At 34.1% G+C, this 20,837-nt stretch overlaps 4 protein-coding genes across 6 annotated transcripts in view; all 4 read left to right on the top strand.

Moving 5' to 3' along the window:
- The window catches only part of LOC130647548 (superoxide dismutase [Mn] 2-like), an 81,729-nt gene extending 77,574 nt beyond the window's left edge, over window positions 1-4,155 (top strand). For 2 of the 3 annotated variants that reach the window (XM_057453446.1, XM_057453445.1), the window contains exons 2-5: window positions 2,111-2,355; window positions 2,874-2,977; window positions 3,147-3,461; window positions 3,716-4,155. In XM_057453446.1, coding sequence (XP_057309429.1) covers window positions 2,116-2,355; window positions 2,874-2,977; window positions 3,147-3,461; window positions 3,716-3,818 — 762 coding nt within the window. In that variant the 5' untranslated portion in view covers window positions 2,111-2,115 and the 3' untranslated portion in view covers window positions 3,819-4,155. Of the gene's footprint in view, window positions 1-1,446; window positions 1,726-2,110; window positions 2,356-2,873; window positions 2,978-3,146; window positions 3,462-3,715 lie in introns of those variants that run through there. The other variant, XM_057453444.1, reaches the window with a different exon arrangement.
- Window positions 4,156-11,038: 6,883 nt separating this feature from the next.
- Window positions 11,039-11,945, top strand: LOC130647541 (uncharacterized). Its single transcript, XM_057453428.1, has one exon. It carries the CDS (start codon window positions 11,081-11,083, stop codon window positions 11,474-11,476), a length of 396 nt encoding a protein of 131 aa, XP_057309411.1. The 5' UTR covers window positions 11,039-11,080; the 3' UTR covers window positions 11,477-11,945.
- A 146-nt stretch (window positions 11,946-12,091) lies between these two features.
- Window positions 12,092-14,241, top strand: LOC130647540 (uncharacterized). The gene is made up of 2 exons (XM_057453427.1): window positions 12,092-12,395; window positions 12,926-14,241. Exon 2 carries the CDS (start codon window positions 12,946-12,948, stop codon window positions 13,417-13,419), a length of 474 nt encoding a protein of 157 aa, XP_057309410.1. The 5' UTR covers window positions 12,092-12,395; window positions 12,926-12,945; the 3' UTR covers window positions 13,420-14,241.
- Window positions 14,242-14,788: 547 nt separating this feature from the next.
- On the top strand, window positions 14,789-20,612 carry LOC130647539 (uncharacterized). Its single transcript, XM_057453425.1, has 3 exons — window positions 14,789-15,037; window positions 16,172-16,321; window positions 18,603-20,612. Exons 1-3 carry the CDS (start codon window positions 14,826-14,828, stop codon window positions 19,624-19,626), a joined length of 1,386 nt encoding a protein of 461 aa, XP_057309408.1. The 5' UTR covers window positions 14,789-14,825; the 3' UTR covers window positions 19,627-20,612.
- Window positions 20,613-20,837: the final 225 nt, after the last annotated feature.

The raw sequence follows: 20,837 nt of genomic DNA, 5'->3' as shown, positions 1-20,837 counted from the left end.
TTTTCTCATGTTTTTTATCAAGTACCGTATTCTTTCTATTTAACCCTATTCGGTCCGGGGGGGGCGGATTCCGCCCCCCCCTGACGGTTTTTTTTTAATAACTCCTGATTGCTTTGTTATATGGCTATGATACTTACTGAGTTTCAACATTTATCTATTAGACACCTGCATGCTAATTTTTTAGGTCCCATACCTTTCAGAGGCTTTGATATTGGCCACTACTCGAAACTACCCCTAAAAATCTCTATGAAATCCTTATAATGGGGAAAATATAATAACTCCTGTTAGGATTATTCTTAGAACTTGAAACTTGCAACACAACTTTGTTTTATCAAGAAGAATCATTTTGAATAATTTGAACACGTGACTAATCCGATTTCTTGATTTTGTCGGATTTTACCCGAAAATCGGAAAAAAACGGATTTTCGGGCAAATTTTGGCAATTTTTCATTTGATCCATGTAAAAACCGGAAAATATGTTAAATAACTTTTGTTTAGCTTTCAGAAACTTCAAACAGAATGTAAAAATTCGCTCTAGAACAAAAGTAATTATATTTTAAGCAGATAGTGGCATTTTTAACAATTTTCAAGCTTTTGATGACGTCACAGAAAATGTGCTGACGCAAGCAAATTTCTTTTGGCGCCATTTTGTTCCTTCTATGACGTATTATAAGTGTGCCAAGTTTGATTCAATTTGAACAACCCTATGAAAAGTTATTGAGGGGGGGCGGAATCCGCCCCCTCCGGTCATAGTATGTTCGAAAAACCCCGGACCGAATAGGGTTAAGGCCACTCTCCAATAAACGCCCACCCTAAAACAACAAAAACCGTACTCTCTATTTAACGCCCCTCCCTAATTAACGCCCATCCATATTAATGTTAAGGAGCGTTTATTAAAATTTTACACCTAAATCAAATAAAGAGAAAATATGGACAAAGTGTGTAAACGACAAGAGCCTCGATGAGGACCCATTTGCAGCAACGGACTCCGATATCGAAGAAGCAAACACTGAATTTAACATAATAAATCAAGACGACGATAGGAAGATTTGTTAAAAGCTACGATTATTTAAATGATTTTCTTAAGAACCTTTCATTTGTTTTTTATAAACGCCCACTCTCTAATTAACGCCCACCCTAAAATCTCGAAAATAAATTAAACGTCTAGGGAGTCAAATAGAGAGAATACGGTAGAGTTGAAACAAAGAAAGAGTCAGCCTTGTGGACGGGGAATTTGTTGTGACAGTACGAGCGTTTCCTGTCTTTTAAACCTTTGGAGAATAGAATTAGCCACTTAATGATTAAAATAACGTAAGTCAATAAAACCATGATATAACTATCAAATTACATATCACTTCTTTGTTATTCTATTTAAACAAGTCAATAAAGAAACAGTGACACTCAGTTCGCCTTGATAAGTCAGCCTACTGAAAGAAGTAGAGATTTTTCTAGAAAGCGGAAATTAAAGAATAGATGTGGTCTATATTTTTCCACGTGGCAATTTGGTTTGTGATCTTAAAGCAACCGTGTTTGCAAGAATGGAACAGATCTATTAAAATCTGAAATTTGAGAAGAAATAGCGGAAATAGCGGGTGTTGGTTGTTTATTCAACGTTAGATATAAAAAGAGAGTAAATAAATACACGCACATTCGGAACTCTTACAGTACTGTTTCTTATATTTAAACGAGGACATTAGGCTTTGTTTATAGAGATTACACAAGCAGGTATGTTGAATTCATTCGTGAAAACAGCATTCCCTATATCTCTACGGATATCGTTCTTTGCTTCTATTGCTACAATTTCGGTCTCTATTTAGGCGACAGCGCATAAAAACCTAACAACAAACTCTGCCACTTCGTTTTACCATCGCTGTTAATTACGATTTATATCCACGAATCAAATTTGTTAGGTAGAAAGTGTAAATTGAATTTGCAAATTAATGGTACATATATGTCAAACTCGTTCCCTGGGTAATTTGCAAAATGCCATGGGAACGAAGATGCATATATGTTTTAATTAAAAACGTTATATTATCTCCTCCTCAAAAAGCCCCTGGGTGAAAAAACTCAACTTGTAGGATTTCTGTTGAAACACTATAATTTTTTATAGAAAATATGTTACGTGTATTTGCGTTGTTTTACGTCGTATGCGTTGTGGTATCAAAGAATGCCGAAGATGACATGTACATTGGATTAGACAAATACCAGGAAAATTACGATCTACCTAAATTGCCGTACAAATATGATGCTTTGGAACCTTGGATTGATGCACTGACTGTAAAAACACATCACAGTGTGATCATGGCGCGATATGCGAATAAATTAAACGAAGTTTTGAAAGAATGGAGAGAATCGGTAAGGAGATAATATTAACTCCCCATTGTTAGCCCAATTTTGTCTTTCGAGATAAGAAATGATCATCGCATCGTAAAATCATAACAATAAAAGAGATTAAAAATAGTCTAAGTCTAAATTAAATAATTGTCGTATTCCGTCTGACTGTTTGTGTGCGTAAAATAAGTAGAGCTACAGAAACACAAGATGCGATACATAAGGGACGGACAACCGCGTGAGTTTTTCCAAATGTATATGTTTTAAAAATGTCAATGGTTGAACTCTCTTTTCTCAGGGTTTTTCCCCTAACCTGTTATCGCAGGATAGCCGCAATGCATAAAAACAGAATGGTCTGAGTACAAGGCCGTCGTGGGGGCAGTATTATGTGGGACTATCGGCGTGTTATGGAAACGAAGTCCAACTAAAGTATTCACGTTTTTATGCAAATTTTAAGACTGATACTGTAGACGTATAACGTAAAAATTGCTTACCTAAAAAATATAACATAACTAGGTTTGAAACGTTTTTTTTTTTTTTAGAAAGAAGAAGAAAAACTTTCGAAAACTTCTCTGCTTAACATTTTTGCCAATATCGAGAGTGTTCCAGAAAAGTGGAGAACAAACTTAGAGAATTACGGAGGAGGGTGAGTTAACCGCTTGTTAGATCTGGGCAATCTCATCCCCAGAGCTTTTTTCGCTTCTTGACATGCGCGTTGGCGCCGCTTAAAAGAAAATTGAAATCTGGGCGCTCAGCCTCGTCCCCATGATTTTTTGCCTTCTTATATATATATATTTGGTTCCTTTTCATTTTAGATACCTGAGCCATATTTTTTACTTCGCTGTATTAAATAGCAACCCATCTGGAGAAGAGAAGGAACTGCCAGATTCTTTAAAAAAAATCTTTAAACGATCATTTCATAACTTTACACAATTCAAAGATTGGGTGGAAAGAGATGCGTGCAAGCATTTTGGAGCTGGGCACATATGGCTGATTCGGGTACCTCGTGGTAACTATTTGACAATATATGCAACAGTGGAAGAAGTAACGCCTTTGAATAATGAGTATCAACCTCTTTTTGCACTTGACTTGTGGGAGCATGCATATTTCATCAAACATCAAAACAATAGGTATGTGAGTTTCTAACATTAAACAACCGGTAAGCGAAGGAATTCAATCTTTTTTCGAGAAAATCATATTATCATAAGTTTGTGTTTACACTGCTATGTACCATGTACTTTGTTACCTTCCCCTGCTCGTCTCACTGCCATCATTATATCTTTTGGGCATAAGTTTCTTTTGAGAAAAATGTACAACTACCGCAACAAATTTAAGGTTCATCGGATTGTTTCGTTGCGTTATAATTTTCTTGTACTTTTTACAGAAAAAAATATGTTGAGAACTGGTGGAAAGTCGTAGATTGGAAAAAAGTTGATCGCCTTTTTAAATGGTGGAAACAGTTTGATCCAAAACACGATGAATTGTAAAAAGAGTTCTGCAGCAGTTTTGAGGATTTTTACAGCTTTCAGATTATTTTTCATGATATAACAGCAAATTTTGTTTTGACAGCATTTTTAAAAAGCAAAGAGAGCAGGCAAGGCTCATCAAGCATTTCTCATCCATTTAACATTCAAATGTTTAGAAAGAATATGTTTGTATGTAATATGTATATGTCGATATATAGCATATGTATTTGTTTATATCTGTTGTATAGCATATGAATATGTTTATATATGTTGTATAGCATATGTATATGTTTATATATGTTGTATAGCATATGTATATCTTTATTGCAGGGAACAAGAAGAAAACAAACAACAGAAAGTTTTAAGTTAGTTAGAAACCGAACTCAGAATTACTATGTTTTCCTCGTCATTTTTTGCCGCACAAAAGGTGGGTGTGCGTCACTCCCCTGGGTTACTTTGTGTCCAAACGCTGTGGTGAAAAGAAATGATTTCATCTCTCCCGGCTTCTTTATTTTTGTTTGTTTTGGGACCAAACCTTGCTGCTCTAAGGGGCTGTTTATATGGAGGCGAGCTTGGCCGCTTGCCGAGATCTCGTCTATTTCACACGAGACCTCGCCAAGCGGGCTGGATGGTACTCCATATAAACAGTAACAAGCGGGCTGGGCTGCCTCGCCGAAATGGTTTATTAGGCTCACGTAATTAAATTCTTTTGTTATAAAAATTAATTCTTCTGTTCCGCATTATTTAACTTTTTCGTTGTTCAGAGCCAGCCCACGTAACCGCAGTAGTTTTATTTGCATACCTTATACAAAACAAGATACAGGGGCTGCATAAGCTAACCCGCATGTTAATGTCAATTACACACAAGAAGCCCGATGGCTTGAAGAATTACGCCATAAGTATGTGAGTAAAATACGAAACTATTACAAGAAAAACATTTGATTATGAAAAAAAAGAAACCTGCGCCATTTAAGTAGTATGAATTACCAATGAAAAATCGATATTACCCATTAAAAAATAGGCCCGTAGACTACAAGTAATTTACAGTAGCATTTTCTTACTTGTTTGATACCGTTAGAGTAGACGCAAAGAAAAATTATAGCATCAGATCAATAAAACACCGATAACCTTCTGGAAATTTGGAATCGAACTTTCTAGACAGTTGATGATTTCCCACACATAAGAGCTAAAACAGCTAACTACCAGTCGTTACAGAATACTAAAAGACCAGCAGCGAACGAAGAGAAAAATCCACAGCGTCTGAACTCGGAACTCTGTGCGGAGAGCGCAAATACTAGCTTTTAAATATTCCCAATGCTAAATATACTTTTTCTTTTTTTCTTTATTTCGAATGCGACGAAACAGGAAGAGGGCGACTTTCTTGATGTAACAAACTCAAGTATACATTGTAGTAAGACGGAGGTTATTCTTTTGGATAAGTATTTATTAATTTGAAAAGACGATGGACTTTTTTAAAAGAAAAGCATACTAGTGTTTCAATTCGTCATGAAACTTGTCTGGCATATATGTCCCACGGTTGCTGAACTAGGAATCGCCATCGTCATAATTCTTAACCCTATAGTCAAAATGCCACTGAGACTCGTTCGGTCACCATAATGCTGGTTCGCTGCTGCTTCTCTGCTTGTTCCGTGAAGACCGATGGCTATACCTGTTTAAGTCCTTACTGGCCAAGCGCCAAGAAAAGAAATTTGTTGTTTTTTCCAAAAGCGATAACACAGCAAAATTGAGCTTTTCACTGGTGAATTGTCATCAACCGTTTCAGTTTGCAACAATGGAGGAATGCGTAAACGATATTGTATTTGCTTGAGCAAAATATCTAACCGATCGAAAAGCAAATAAAAACAATGATCAAAATATTCAGTTTGGTCCTGGCTGTTGATTTATCACCTTTATGTTTTCAATGATCAATACGCAACAACAAAAATACCGAAATTTTGAAAGTTGAGGGTCTATAAAAACTAAAATTATCCAGCATATATGTTTAACCATCAATTCATTGAAGTGTTTCGCAAAACAGCTATTTATTTGTTCCTGAAAGTTACTTATTATGTTAATTAAGTGTCTGTACGGAATTTTGGTGAGATGTGCTTACTAGAAAATTAATTGGTTATGGACGACTTTGGTCACATTCCTATAAATTATTTCACCGAAGAATTAATTAAGCATTTCCTACTCCTGCTCTGGTTTTCTTGGTTAAACTATTAGTCATACAGCATAGTCACATGTGCCACTTTAGGTGCGCAAATTTTATTTCACTAATATGTTAATATTCTGGAAAATAACTGACCGAAAGGTAACTGCTTCAACGGCTAATTGTACTAAATCAAATTGCAATTTTTGCAGGATGCTCAAATGTAAATGGAAACATAGAAAATGGTGTTTTGTAAAGCAGAAAGCATAAGTCAAGATAGCTGCTAATCATATTTTTTGATGTTCCCTGTCTCATAACGACTACACTTGCCTACATCTCCAACTCAATTGGTGGTTGTACAGCATAAATTACAGTGGTTAAAAAATGTTCACTTGTCTTATGTCCGACCATACCAATCTGACATCGTATTCTGTTATCAAAAATCTTGATTGTTACGGTCCAATAATTGTAAACAAACTCGGACCACCAGAATTTGCTTGTGACATAACTGATGTTAATTAAACATTGGAGAAAAAAATATGCTACACAGTATGACGTTGGATGGTAAAAATTTTGCTTGGTTTGATCATTTTTTTCACAAATGCCAAAAATATCATATTTGTTCCATTATAGCAAATAACAATCTATCCCTGTAAAGACATTGCAAGTTTTTTCATCAGCATGATGCTGCATGCTTCCTTTCTAAGGTTTTGTCTGAATGACCTTAAAAGTGACTTTGGCAGAAATCGCCCTTGTGCTCATTAACTAAAAAAATGCTCAACTGTGAAGTGGGCCACGTTATCAGTTTAGCACAGAAGAATTTACACATCATTTACACAGAAAAAATTACACTACGAGTTCATGAACATAAATACAGCTATGATTTTGTTTAAAGATTCGATTAGATCCAGAATTTAGAGTGACAAAACTGGGGAAGTATTTTTCATATAATCTGCCCGAAATAACCCAAAATCAACATAGTTGGCCTGGGAACCCGCTTAAAAAATGTAGTTGGGATATATAGGAGCTTAAGAAATAAAGTTTTAAACAACAAATGTGACCATTCTGCTCCATATATCTTGGTTTTATAACACGCGCTACTTTTAAGGTCCCAATTAAATCGATGGAATAAAGATCAACAATACGATGAGTATTATCTTATATAGCAAGGTCATGAAATGTTCGCGCGCATTTAATACTTGCGCGAATCACTTGCGCGAGCACTTAATAGAGCAAACATGCTAATTTTCCGCGTATTTGGAGGTGGGGTTTGTTTTGATCACATGCGGTTGTTTCTTTAAGGCAGGAAAGAACGATGAATAAAGACAGGAAAATATTCAGCCGCTTAGTCACTCTTCCTTGTTTATTTGTTCAACAGGAAACCGCTATCAGCGAGGTTAAAAGAAATTATCACGTTTAATAAAAGAAATAAAATTTGTAAACATTACAGTGAATTTTTTGTATTCGTTAAAAAGATGTTTTGCTTGGAGAGGGTTAATCTAAAATGTTACCGTAGTAGTTGTAAAAAATATTAACGAGAAGGGGATTTATCTGTAGCGGGCCGTGCAGAGACCATTTTAATACTGTATTTCTATTAGTTAAAAGTAAAAAAAAAAAGAATCATTCCTATTGGTTCCTTAAATGGATCACCAACCCTACACGTTTGTAACATAAAATGATGTCAGGCTCGGACCTATCTCCTATCAAGCGGATATCAATTTCACAGAAGGGTTAATTTGAAATCCTCATATTTAGACTTTTGTGTCTTAGAAACAACACAAATTTTTAGGCCCAATGCTGCTTCAGTTTATTCACTATATCCAGTGTATGATCAAATTCGCGCGTTTCTTTGTTTAGTTAGGTTAGTGCCCAAATTGAAATTAAACTCTTCGGTTTTAATCACTCTCTTAAATGATAAATAAAAAGCCGTAACTAATGTTCTAAGCAAATGTATAGGTAAATGCACTGCTCCAGCGTTCACATTCCTCTGGAAGGAAGAGTTTAGTTTAGGACTCAGCCCATGGTATTCACATCGAGCAGCAGTTCAAGGGTACACAAGCAGTAGACTAGCCAGCTATCTACCTACTACAACACCTAACAGATTGGTAAAAAGCACAAATTTTAATTGATAAAATTTTCACACGTTTATCTTTACCTGTACATTTTGGTTTGCAATCTAAAAAGTGGTTTTGATTTTAAATTTATTTAGATTAAAAATTGTCAATGTGTGACATCTACTTTGCGGTGATGAAAACCGTTTGATTAAGTTCTCCCGTATTAATACATCTGGTCGTCTTATAAATGTGAACATCCAGTGAAGCACAGTTATAAGGTCACCCTATAACACACCTCGTTGCTTAATAAATGGGACAACCATACAGTGAAACGCACTTATAAGTTTTATCCTCTAATACACCTCGTCTAATAAACGTCATAACCTTCCAGTGAAACGCAGTTATTAATTCGCCACTTTCTAATAAATGCTGGAAGTATGCTTCAAAGAAGCGTGAATTCCATCCTCAAAAAAATACATCCTTCAAGTGCGGTGTTTATTGGAATGTTTTTGTTTGTTTGTTTGTTTTTTGCGTTTATTAAAAAATGAATGTAAGTGACATGAAAAAGAGGCGGAGAAGAATACACGATATTTGAGTATGCACCGCATCAACATGTTATTAAACTAGAGTGGGTTGCTTGTTGTCTTTTCTACTTGTACTTGTTTTGGAAATAAAATCTGGAAGGCGTTAGACCATTTTTTTTCTTCAACCAACAGATGGCTACAGGTAAAGGACGATTATGCGCAGTATAATCGAGTTTAATAAGCACGCTATGTTTACTCGATCGTTCATCACTTAAGTTTGAATCTCGCGTGAGATAGATGTGATTGTACGCTTGCAATCGTTCTGGCGTCCTAGGCAGTTGGCTTCCTTTCACATCTGAAGTAACATAAAACATGTTTTTATATGTCAGCCAACAATGTATGTCAGATTCAGGGAGTGCGCTATCTTTTTCCGGTCAGTGTTATTTTTTCCTGATTTTTCTTATCCCGATTTTTATGTCCCGGAAAATGAAAAACCGTGTAATAGTATAAGTTAAGGAGTAACGTAACCTACATTGTACGACCTAGTTGTATCTCCATTGCCTTTAACTGCACAGTTAACCTAAACTTGCACAGGATGGACGCATATTGTACAAGGTGTTCATTTCGCTAAAATGCTTTAGCTTTTGAAGAAAACCTTTGAGTTCAGGTGAGGTGTCGGGATAAAAAATCAAAATGGCGTCTTGATTCTGCTGCTTTGTGTTGATCACAGTTACTCGAAACTGTGTTTTGATTTAAATACATTGCAGCGAGCAATACAAAGCTTTTTTATCTGTGTAACATTTAAAAAGCTAAACTAGTTAACATGAAAAGATTTTGGTCACTGTAGTGGCTTGTATGAGCTAGCTAATCCGTTTTTATTTCGAGGGTTTAAAAAGAAGGCCAGGGGCAGATTACAACTTATATTATAATAAGTTGTATATATGTTATGGTGACATGGTGACTAACTTGTACTAGTAAACATACCAGATTATATGTCTTACTTAAAATGTCCTGGAGCTTCTTTTTGATAAAGTTTTTATAAATGGCGCCGTGTAGATTAGTGGTTATAGCTCTCGTACTCTGTGCGGGAGACCGGGGTTCGATTCCTCTTGACGGCGATTCAACATGGGCGAGTGAATGTTACCATAGCCCCGGGTTAACCCAAGCCATGTGAGGGAAATTGGGAAGATGGCACACTGTGTCGGCCGTTGGATGTTGCCGGAAGTTGTCTGGTAGAGCGCGGGCCCTAATTGGGTCTGCGTCGCTCAAAATGAGCATTAAATACTCTAGGACTCTCCATCTAAGCCATGGCCCCTCCTGGAAATAATAGACAGGGTAGCTATATCCCTCGATATTTGTGAGGCTAGCCATGTAAAATATGCACATCTATCTATCTATCTATCTATCTATCTATCTATCTATCTATCTATCTATCTATCTATCTATCTATCTATCTATCTAAAGAAAGAAGTTTTTTAGGATAATGGAAATTACATCACATTTTTTCGATCCTCGTATATGAGGTAGCTAGCTACCCATACTTGTTGTAAAATGGCAAAAAAATTAAATATATATATTTTTAGTTGTAGTTAGGCATCAATGCTTTATTGTAGAACCCCATCCAGGAAAAAATTTTTTAATATCAGTACGCTACTTAGTTCATGCCGGTTCATTTATTATATTAACACAGTGCAAATGCATTTTGCGAAGTGAGATCATTCTGCAAGCAGGAAAATGTTTTTGTAATAAAGTATATATATAGAGAAATGGGGCTTATCATAGATAAAAGTTTTACACAAATGTATAATAAAAACTTTGGAGATATATAATTAACTTTCAAACATAAAGTTGCCGTGAATAAGAAACTCTGATATATGTTTAGTGTGGTGTGTGCCATGCACATTTGCATGTCTCCACTGCACATATTTTTTTAGACAAACCGACTCGAAAATAAAATTCACACCTGTACACCATGAAAACAATTTTGCATGTGCAATTTGCTGCATCCCCAGCCTTTTCTTTGAGAGTGGGCAAACTCAGAGGGACTCTGTTCCCCTCATGTGAACTTAAACCTAAAATCTATTTGAATTATTGGAATGGCGGACGCAAAGAAGACAAAATCCTGCACAAGCGATAGTGGATTTTAAGAACGCATGGGATTAAGACCTAAAAACGGCATGCCCACTTCTGTTTAGGCATGTATGGAGGAGATCAAGTGCGATCGTATGCATTAGAATGACACAAGTGGCAAGTTTGTGATATATTGTAAAAAGAATTAAAAATAAAAGCAAAAACTTTATATGTTTTAAATTTTAAAAACAAAATAAGAGCAAATTTAAAGCTAAACAAGTGAAAAAATGAAAGTATATATCTGAATCTAAATTTAAATTTCCTTGTTCTTATAAAAAAGTGATAAACACTGCAAGAATGTATGATGGCAAAAAAGCAAACCATGTCTATAAGTGGAGAGAAGAACAATCCCCTATTTTTGCTAACTATAATATATGTTTTGTATAATCTTTATGCTTATTTAGACAAGTGAAAAAAACAGAAATGACGACTCGAGATTTGCTCTCTCTGCACGAAACACTTTCAAAGTTTGATGGGTTGGAAACCCAACAGTGTTTCTTTATGACGAGTTTGTGTCCAAACGAATGTGGACATGGAGGAGTTAATGCTGTTTTTTCTATTAAGAAGTATTTACATTATGAAAAGCCTGGCCAATATGGTGACAAGAAAAGTGATAAGTATTATGTGCGTATTTCACATGAAGTAGAAACAACTGGGTTAACACCGGAAAGAAAACAGGTTTTAGATTCATTAAAAGCAGGTGATTTTGTGCTATTGTCATGGAATCATGACTATGTTCATAAAGAAGGTTGTTCATATCCAGAAAGACCCATCACAAAATTAGAGAAAATTACTGATGATGAAGCAAACAAGATGTAGCAGGAATTCCTGTTAACTACATACTGATGAATACTCATGTGTGAGTGTTTAAGTACAGGTGGATGAAATGCTAAGTATAGTAAAGGATGGTCACAAGTAATTATCAAAGATGTATACCACTTTGTTTGCACCATAATTATGCAGAAGCACAAAAATGCCAGTATATTTAAAGTTCTTTTTGCATTCACCTGTTCCATAATGCTCGCATGTGCTTCCCTTTCATCTGATATGGATACATCTTTTATAATATTTTTAACTATAAAAGTGGGTTATAATTATTTATTCTTAATTCTTTAGAATCTTCTAATTTTATAAAAAAATTCCCAAGGATTAGTTTAAATTATTAATATGGCCTTTATAATATCATTCAAAGGCCTTTTTTTAAATATATATATACAGGTAATGATTCATTAGTTGAGAGGTCATTAAAGTGTAAATACATGAAAGAGGAAAGGAGGTCATTAGGTCAGTCAAAAAATTTTACAAACTTACACCAAACTTACACCATAGCCTTGTCAACAGTTATTCTATAATTACAAAGGTTCTCCTTTCCAGAGGCTTTTTACAAATTAAGATTATGTTTCCATTATATATATGATTTTTTATTTGTGTATGTTTGTTTAATAATCTTGTTCTTTTTAGACTCTCCTTTATTTTCCTTTAGATATTGTCTCTTGAATCTTATATCTGTGTAAGTTTTGCTCTCATATTTTTTCTTTATCATAAGTTGTAACAATTGTCATTTATGTCATAATGTCAGAAAGGTCAAAAAAATCTTGTTTGTTTAAAAAATATTATATATTATGTTTTTTTGTTACAATGTATGTACTGTATAAGTTTTAAAATTATTATTTTATTTCAAACTATAACAGCGGATATATCTTTTTATTGGTATATTTTATTACAATCTAAATTTAATGTACGTATGTATACAACACATGAAAGATTTAATAAATTGTTTCTGATTATAGTTTTAACATTTATTATGTTATAACATCACCCAGTGATCATAGTTTTATGTATAATTAAGTTTAATCTGATTAAGGTGTAGTGCTTAAAGGTTTTTTTGAAACTAAAAAAGTTTTTTAATTTCTCAAGGTATTCATTTTAAAGGTTTTGACATCAAAGTTGCTAATAATTTTATTGCCCAAATTTTACATTTAAATCAGAAACACATTTAATTATTGTAAAATACTGGTATGGTTTTTGTTAAAAAAGTTATTGGTTACGAATAGACAATGGAATTTAAATCTATGTTAATGAAGTTGCAATAAGTCAGATTCTGAAAAATTAAGCAGTTTCAAAATAAAAGGATGCTGATTACCATGAACAAATTACAATAGCTTCACTACTGACAGTGCACAGAATCTTGTTTAGGTTTCTATATTAGCAGCAATGAAAAAATAAAGGGGTTAACTTTTTTTTAACACTTTTCTACACTTTTTTTAGTTATATAACAGTGAAGCATTATGGCACCCAGAATCAACTGTTTGTGTATGGATAATAGCCAATTTAGCTATGATGCTCTCACATGGTATTTTGATAACTTTCATCGAAGTGACGATGTGATTGCTTTGATACATATACACCAAATGCCACAACTACCAAGCATGGGATTAATGGCAGGCGCCTTCCCAGTCACTGACGATTACCGTACAAGCATCAAAAAGAGTATAGACGAAAGCAATGGTCTCGTTGAAAAATTCAAGAAGCGTTGCGAGGAAAGAAATGCGACACATAAAATTTTAAAGTCTGATTCGCATCATTCACCAGGTCAGATTATATGTGATTTGGCAAAAGAAAATAATGCTAGCGCTATTATTTTGGGTCAGCGTGGATTAAGTAAGTTTAGTCGGGCGTTGCTTGGAAGTACAAGTGATTACGTTTTGCATCATTCAGATATAACTGTGATTGTTGTGCCACCCAAAAATGCGTCTGACTAAAAATTGATACATATAGAATATTAAAACAGAACTTGCATTTATTTTATAATTTGTTATCTTTGTGGAGAGTCAGTGTATAGGTAGCATAATTAAACTTGAATTTTTTATGAATATGTATATGTTTTGTTGGCTGCTTGCACATTGTGATGTCAGACATCACAATAATTTGTTTTTACTTTAAAAAAAATATGTGATAATTGTTCCTATACTTTTCAGGGTTTTAATAATATAGGTTAGTTAATATAGTCTGCTTACACTCTCTTTTATAATTGGTGTTTCTTTGTTTGTTTGAGAATTTCATCTTTTTAACTTTTATTTTTCTTAACGCAGAAAGCCGCCAAAGGGGTGTGTGCTCAGCTCAGGATTAAGCAATTTTTTCAGAGACTCAATTGTTTATTTTTATATTTAGTATATATTTATATGTACTTGTAACTGTTTTGTGATTTTGCCTTTTATAATAAAGGTATTAAATTATTCCATAGTTTTGGTGACTTCCATCTTCTTTACATATAATAAATTTCTTTATAATAATTGGTATTAAATTTCATTTTTGATAAACATATGTATGGGCTGCTTCGAAATTATGGTTGTTGATACTCACCAAAATATTCTCTTTTATTTTTATGCGATCAGTGATGCATTTTTGTGTTCTGTTGTGTTTCCCCATGCCCGGTTTACCCTTATGTTAATTCACCCTTTAAAGATCAAAAATATTTTATGGAGTTAATATTCCATTTTTCCTCTAAAATTTTCAATCACTATAATATTTTCATATTTACTTTAGTGCAAACTTCATTCTCATGGTGTATTTTATAAGAATTATTTGAATTCTCTTTTTTTAATTGTAGGGTGACTCATAAATAGAACACTGTACTTTTAACTTTAACTTGATTTTCTTATTTATTTGTCTCATCCTATCTATTATTCTGTAAAAGGTATTGAGGGCGATAGAAAGCTTACACTTATAACAAGATTTTGTACATGTTTCAATTTGAGTCACACCTGCCTGTCGCAAAACCTTATTTTGTCACAAATTATTTTTTTTCTTACTTTCAAGCCACAAAGAATTTTGTTTTTACATTGGTATATATACCTTATTAAAAATGTGTACTTAGTCTGTTTTCGTGTTTTGTAACACCAGGACTTTTAACGAAAACTGTTCCGTTGTGATGTATGGCAAGCAATAATTTTTTTATACATGCTTTCAGAAGTTGTGTGTTCAAACATTTGCGTTACCATTGTGTATAAATTTCTTGTGGAAGTAGACTAACTAGAAATAAGTATATATGAAAAAAGAAGAATGCCTCAATGATATGCAGAAGCCAAATCTTACTGAGAGCCCCTTCAGTGCACCTTTTATTTTTATGAGCTAATGTTTTTTTCGTATAGAAAATTAGTAAAAAATTATGGAATCTAACGAAAATGACGCTAGTGTCGAAAAATCTAGCATCTTTATTATTGATGGTGAGGGAAAAGTTTCTCATACAGATGAAGGAAATAGTAAGAGTTTCATGGAGAAATTAAATCAGTTAGAACGATCTCATTCAAGTGACAGTGAGGATCATTCAATAAAAGTAAGCGAGACACAAGATGATGCACCAGTGCATCAAAGGAAGTTGTAAGTTGTTATTAATTAATTGATTTGGTTTAGAAGACTTAGAATTTGCCCAAAAGAAAGTCAAACTGGCCATTGGCCTGTAGAAAAGACCCACAAAATTTTGTGCATACTTAGGATACAATAGTGATTTACTCTATGGGGGACTGGATTTAATCAAAATCAGCATTCAATATCCCAATTTCATTGGTAAATATTTAAGCATTTTATAAGGACAACTTGTTTTGATGACCACAGACAAACAAATAGTTAGTGTTATAAGGATACAGAGGTTGAAACCTCTGTCACCTTCCCTAAGATGTTTAAAAATGTTTACTACTGTACTGTCACCTTCCCTAAGATGTTTAAAAATGTTTACTACTGTACCTGTATGCAGCTTCCCCTTATGGGAACAAATTTTAAATGTTAATTTCCTCCACCATTAAAAAAATTTTAACGCCCTAATTGTGTCGTCCAAAGCCAATGTCCATCTTTAACTGTCCATCAAGTTTATGCAATTTTCAGAGGCAAGGTAAAAGAAATGTTATGCGTTTTACCTTAAGGAACAAGATTTTATTGTTCAGCTATGTTAAAACTACTTCAATTCAAAGTTTATATTTGGTTTTTATCAGGTGTTCAGAAATCATCAAAAAAACTGTAAAGAAAGAGAAAAATTTAAGATAAAAATGGCTTATACTACCTGATACCTCTTTCAAAGTTTACTTAAGAAAGTTGGCTGAATTTTTACTTGAGTTCTTAGGCAAAATGTTGGCCGTATTTTGGCCTTTTTAAAATTTATTATTTTCTTTTTTTTTTGGTTGAACTATAACTGTTATTTGCAAATAGAAATATGCTGCTAAACAATGGGCTTTAAGTACTCCAAATTAACCATAGCGTAATATTTTGTGTTAATTTGGTTTTAATGTTTTGTTTAAAAGATAACTATTCTTAATTATTCTTTTGTTTGTTTCATATGTGGACCAAAAGATAAAATTTATCCAATCAAATTAACTGATTTCAGTACGATCATCATTTTCTTGAGTGAAAATCCAGTATTTAATTCTCACCAGTGTATATATTCTTTGACCGGAGTGCATTATATACAAAGGCAATTATCAAGCTTTAGTTTCCTGACAATACATTTCACTACGTTTATAGGTTTGGTCCTCCAAGTTGGAATGCGGAGCAGTTAGCCACAGCAATTAAAGCTGTAGTCCAAGATGGGATAAGTCTCACGACAGCTGCAAGAGATAATGGTATTCCAAGGACAACTTTGGCTAATAAGATATATGGCAGGAAGAGGAGAAGGTGGGAATAAATTCGAATTTTCATGCTGTCTTTAGAAAGAGTTAAATGTTACCATACAAAGTTTTAATTAATTTTACTGTACACTGCTTTTTATATGAGAATAGCCAAATCCTAACCAGGCTTGCCATTACTCTTATTTCTCTATTTTTTTTGAACAATAAACGTATTGTTTTCAGCCTGATATTCTTATGAAGGATATTCTTATTAAAAAAAACCTGTAGTGCAAGTAAAAATAGAATTTGTTGCCTGTATGTCTCTGAATTTCTGTTTCAGCACCATAACAGTACTATTGATAAATAAAATCTGATATAAATATCTTTATCTGATATCTTTTTTTTAGTACTAGCGCAAGAATATGCATAAAAGCTCTTTTGATAATTAAAGGCTGGGAAACACTATCGTAAATTTTTTAATGATCATTTTTTTTTGTCTTTGTTGGAATATGTTGTTTAATTTGGCGCCAAAATACTGATCGATTGATCGTTTCCTGATTGATTAAAAAGTTATTGTTTATTGTGATCGCTTGGAAACAATAAGGGAGAATTATACAGATTTAAAAACGTAAAAGCAACAATAAAACTTTGTTAAAATTTGATGGGGGGAAGTTTGTGAAGCGTCAAATCTGAAATTTATAGTTGGGAAATACGGTTAAAAAACTGGAGGTTCTCAAGGAAATTTGAAAATAATAGATTTGTAATTTTTTTTTGTGAAGAGTAATTTAGGTAAACTTGAGAAAAAATAGGAAAAGATTCCCTTTTATTAATAGTAGAAAATCTATAACACTCGTCATAAAATTTGTTTGCACCCATTTCATTATTTTAATTCAAAAATGGTAATGTCTCTCGGCATTAATTAAAAAATGATGGTGTCTCAGCATTGATTGAGTATTGGTAGTGTACTTTAGCCTTGAATAAAAAACGGTACTGTATTTTCGCCTTCATTGAATATTGGTAGTGTACGTTAGCCTTGAATAAGAAACGGTACTGTATTTTCGCCTTCATTGAATATTGGTAGTGTACTTTAGCCTTGAATAAGAAACGGTACTGTATTTTCGCCTTCATTGAATATTGGTAGTGCACTTTAGCCTTGAATAAGAAACGGTACTGTATTTTCGCCTTCATTGAATATTAGTAGTGTACTTTAGCCTTGAATAAGAAACGGTACTGTATTTTCGCCTTCATTGAATATTGGTAGTGCACTTTAGCCTTGAATAAGAAACGGTACTGTATTTTCGCCTTCATTGAATATTGGTAGCGTACTTTAGCCTTGAATAAGAAACGGTACTGTATTTTCGCCTTCATTGAATATTGGTAGTGTACTTTAGCCTTGAATAAGAAACGGTACTGTATTTTCGCCTTCATTGAATATTGGTAGTGCACTTTAGCCTTGAATAAGAAACGGTACTGTATTTTCGCCTTCATTGAATATTAGTAGTGTACTTTAGCCTTGAATAAGAAACGGTACTGTATTTTCGCCTTCATTGAATATTGGTAGTGTACTTTAGCCTTGAATAAGAAACGGTACTGTATTTTCGCCTTCATTGAATATTAGTAGTGTACTTTAGCCTTGAATAAGAAACGGTACTGTATTTTCGCCTTCATTGAATATTGGTAGTGTACTTTAGCCTTGAATAAGAAACGGTACTGTATTTTCGCCTTCATTGAATATTGGTAGTGCACTTTAGCTTTGAATAAGAAACGGTACTGTATTTTCGCCTTCATTGAATATTGGAAGTGTACTTTAGCCTTGAATAAGAAACGGTACTGTAATTTCGCCTTCATTGAATATTGGTAGTGTACTTTAGCCTTGAATAAGAAACGGTAATGTATTTTCGCCTTCATTGAATTTTGGTAGTGTACTTTAGCCTTGAATAAGAAACGGTTATGTATTTTATCCTTGTTGGAAGAATGATAGTGTCATTCAACCTTGTTTGAAAATAATAGTGTAATTCCACCTTGTTGAAAAAGGGTAGTTTATTTCAGCTTTGATTGAAAGATAGTAGTGTATTTTAGTCTTGATTGTAAAATAGTGGTGTATTTCAGCCTTGATTGAAAAAATGGTAGTGTATTTCAGCTTTATTTTTAGTAGACATGTTACTTATTACTTTCGTGATATTTTGTTTTCTCTGCAATATTCGTACCTTGGTTCTTCTTTAAACCACATTTTAGTCTTGTGATTTTTGCTCCCTATTTGGTTATTCTTTGGTTTCTGTTTTAACTTTTTATTTGTGCATAATTTTAAGCATTTAAATATGAGCAAATAGTATGTTCTTTAATTTCAGAACTAATGATACTTCGGCTACCGTAACCTCGACAGCTTACCCCGCGGCAACTTACCGAAATTCACCGGCGTCTCATGAAGCCAACCTATCGAGCGTGGTCGGTAATGAAAACGAAAAGTTATTAGCCGATTTCTTAACGAGACAAAGACACGTTGATTCGTACTCAATGACGAGGGCTGTGTTTGATCTTGCAAAATATTTTACACGCGAAAAAGGTGTGGTTGTAAGTGATGACGAAGAAGTAAAAGAGTGGCTTCGGTGTTTCTTCCTGAAATATCCCACGGCTCGCTTCACTGTATGGAACTCCGAATCGGGCCGAATGGAAAGCACGGAGGAGAGTCACTCATTCGTAGATTTCATTTTCGAAACGTGTAAGAAGGAGATAGCGGAAGAAGTGAAGAGAAAACTATTCACTTTTGTGAAGAAAAAAGCGTTTCTAAATATCCATTTATTCTGGTGGTATACGTTCTTGGTTAAAAACGCAAGAGTTAAAAGTTATTTTATGGAGTTCTTAAAATGGCCGAATTGCATTATGGATGGTTGTCACATGGAATACCCCGAAGACGAAATGATCCACAATGCTTTGACCAATATTTTGCTTAATCGTATGCCAGTTACTAGTCACCAGAGCTCTCAACGTCTAAAAATGCTCGTGTCTGATGTGAAAAGTGAAGCATCTCCAACTCAGGTCAACCCCAGGCGAACATACGACATGTCCTACCAGAGATTAGGTGAACAAAAAACACATCGATCGTCGCGCGAGTATGTGACGGGTAGTGACGACACGGCAGAGTCGCACGACTCGAACAACATCAGTTCAACATCGACGCGATCATCCTCGTTTGGAATCATGATCGCACAGGAAGGCTTGCAGGCAGTCGAACGAAAGCTGTCAGCCGAAGACGTGCGTTATTTTCTGCATCGATATGAGAATCCACAGTTAGAGGAAGCGTTCCAAGTTTGGAAGAACTTAAAAATGGCGGTCGATAAGAAGGATAACGATAACGATTCAACCTTTGCATGATTTATCGAGTCTTTATCGATTTATCGATTTACTTTGTACTTTGGAGAAAGAACGAAATCGGATTGGCAAGAACAATGCAAAAATGTAAAGAATGCCATATGTGTATACGTGAGTTCATAGTTATCATTTGGTTAAATTGAAAACTTATCGGACTGTTCCATAATTATCGTAGTGCGAACTTCGTTTATGCTTCCAGATTAAAGTATGAACCCAAAAAGTAGAGAAAGTGAAACTGACCTTTTTGTGCAAAAAGACTTATAAAGCTAAACTGCTTATGGCACACTAAATGTAGGGAACTATTTTTAATTTCACAACGCTATATTTGCCGGATTCGTACTAATTTTGTGAACATTTTAATTTCCCGCAACGAGCTGAAGTGTAATTTTACGCGTATGAATTTTTCTAAGCTCTGGACATAAGCGTGCGCGAATTAATATCAAGAAGAATTGTTTTAAATTTAGCTCGTCATGTGCGTAATAACTGCTAATTTTCGCGCGCTTTTCGATTTACACGGATTCATGAAAATGATTCCGAGTTAAGTGCGTTGGAATTTCGCGTACTAACGCTAGCGTTAGAATTTGTTTTATTAACGACGGTTGTAACAGGTTGTAACAGGTTGCGATAGAACAGGCAGATTCCCTTTCGATGAAGCGTGGACAAAAGACATTTAATTCTTCATTTCCGTCATTACTTCTTAGGACGACACATATTGTCGTCAAATAAAGACTGTCATAACGATACTTTTTCATTTTTTTCGCTAAGAATAAATTTAAACCAACACAGCTGAAATTCAGCTTTTTTAGGCTAAGTTAAAAAAAATGTGTATTTAAAGAGTTAGACATGCCTGTATGTAGATAGGGCGCTCTCAAACGGATTGTATTTATACTATTAAAATATATTCAACTAATTAGCTATAAAACTTTGTAAATGGTTTTATTTATTGTGAGAGCAAAATTTTAACTGTAAATATATAGATTACGATGCAAGGTTTTCAATTTTATACTTAATCCATTCCTCGTCCCCAGTGTCTACTGGCGAAGCCGGTAATACTGAAGGGCCAATTATTAATCAAATTTGTTAAAAAAAGAAAAAATGCCCATGGAAAGAGATTGAACACGACCTTTTTTGTAGAAGTGATTACGACCTTTTTTGTTGAAGTGATTTTGCCGAAAAAGAATACGGACACCGATCATTCTTAAAGTCAAAATTAT

Source organism: Hydractinia symbiolongicarpus, chromosome 6, assembly GCF_029227915.1.
Source record: "Hydractinia symbiolongicarpus strain clone_291-10 chromosome 6, HSymV2.1, whole genome shotgun sequence".
Taxonomy (NCBI): Eukaryota; Metazoa; Cnidaria; class Hydrozoa; order Anthoathecata; family Hydractiniidae; genus Hydractinia; species Hydractinia symbiolongicarpus.
Note: the sequence above shows the minus strand (reverse complement) of the source record. Positions and strands in the feature narration are given on the sequence as shown.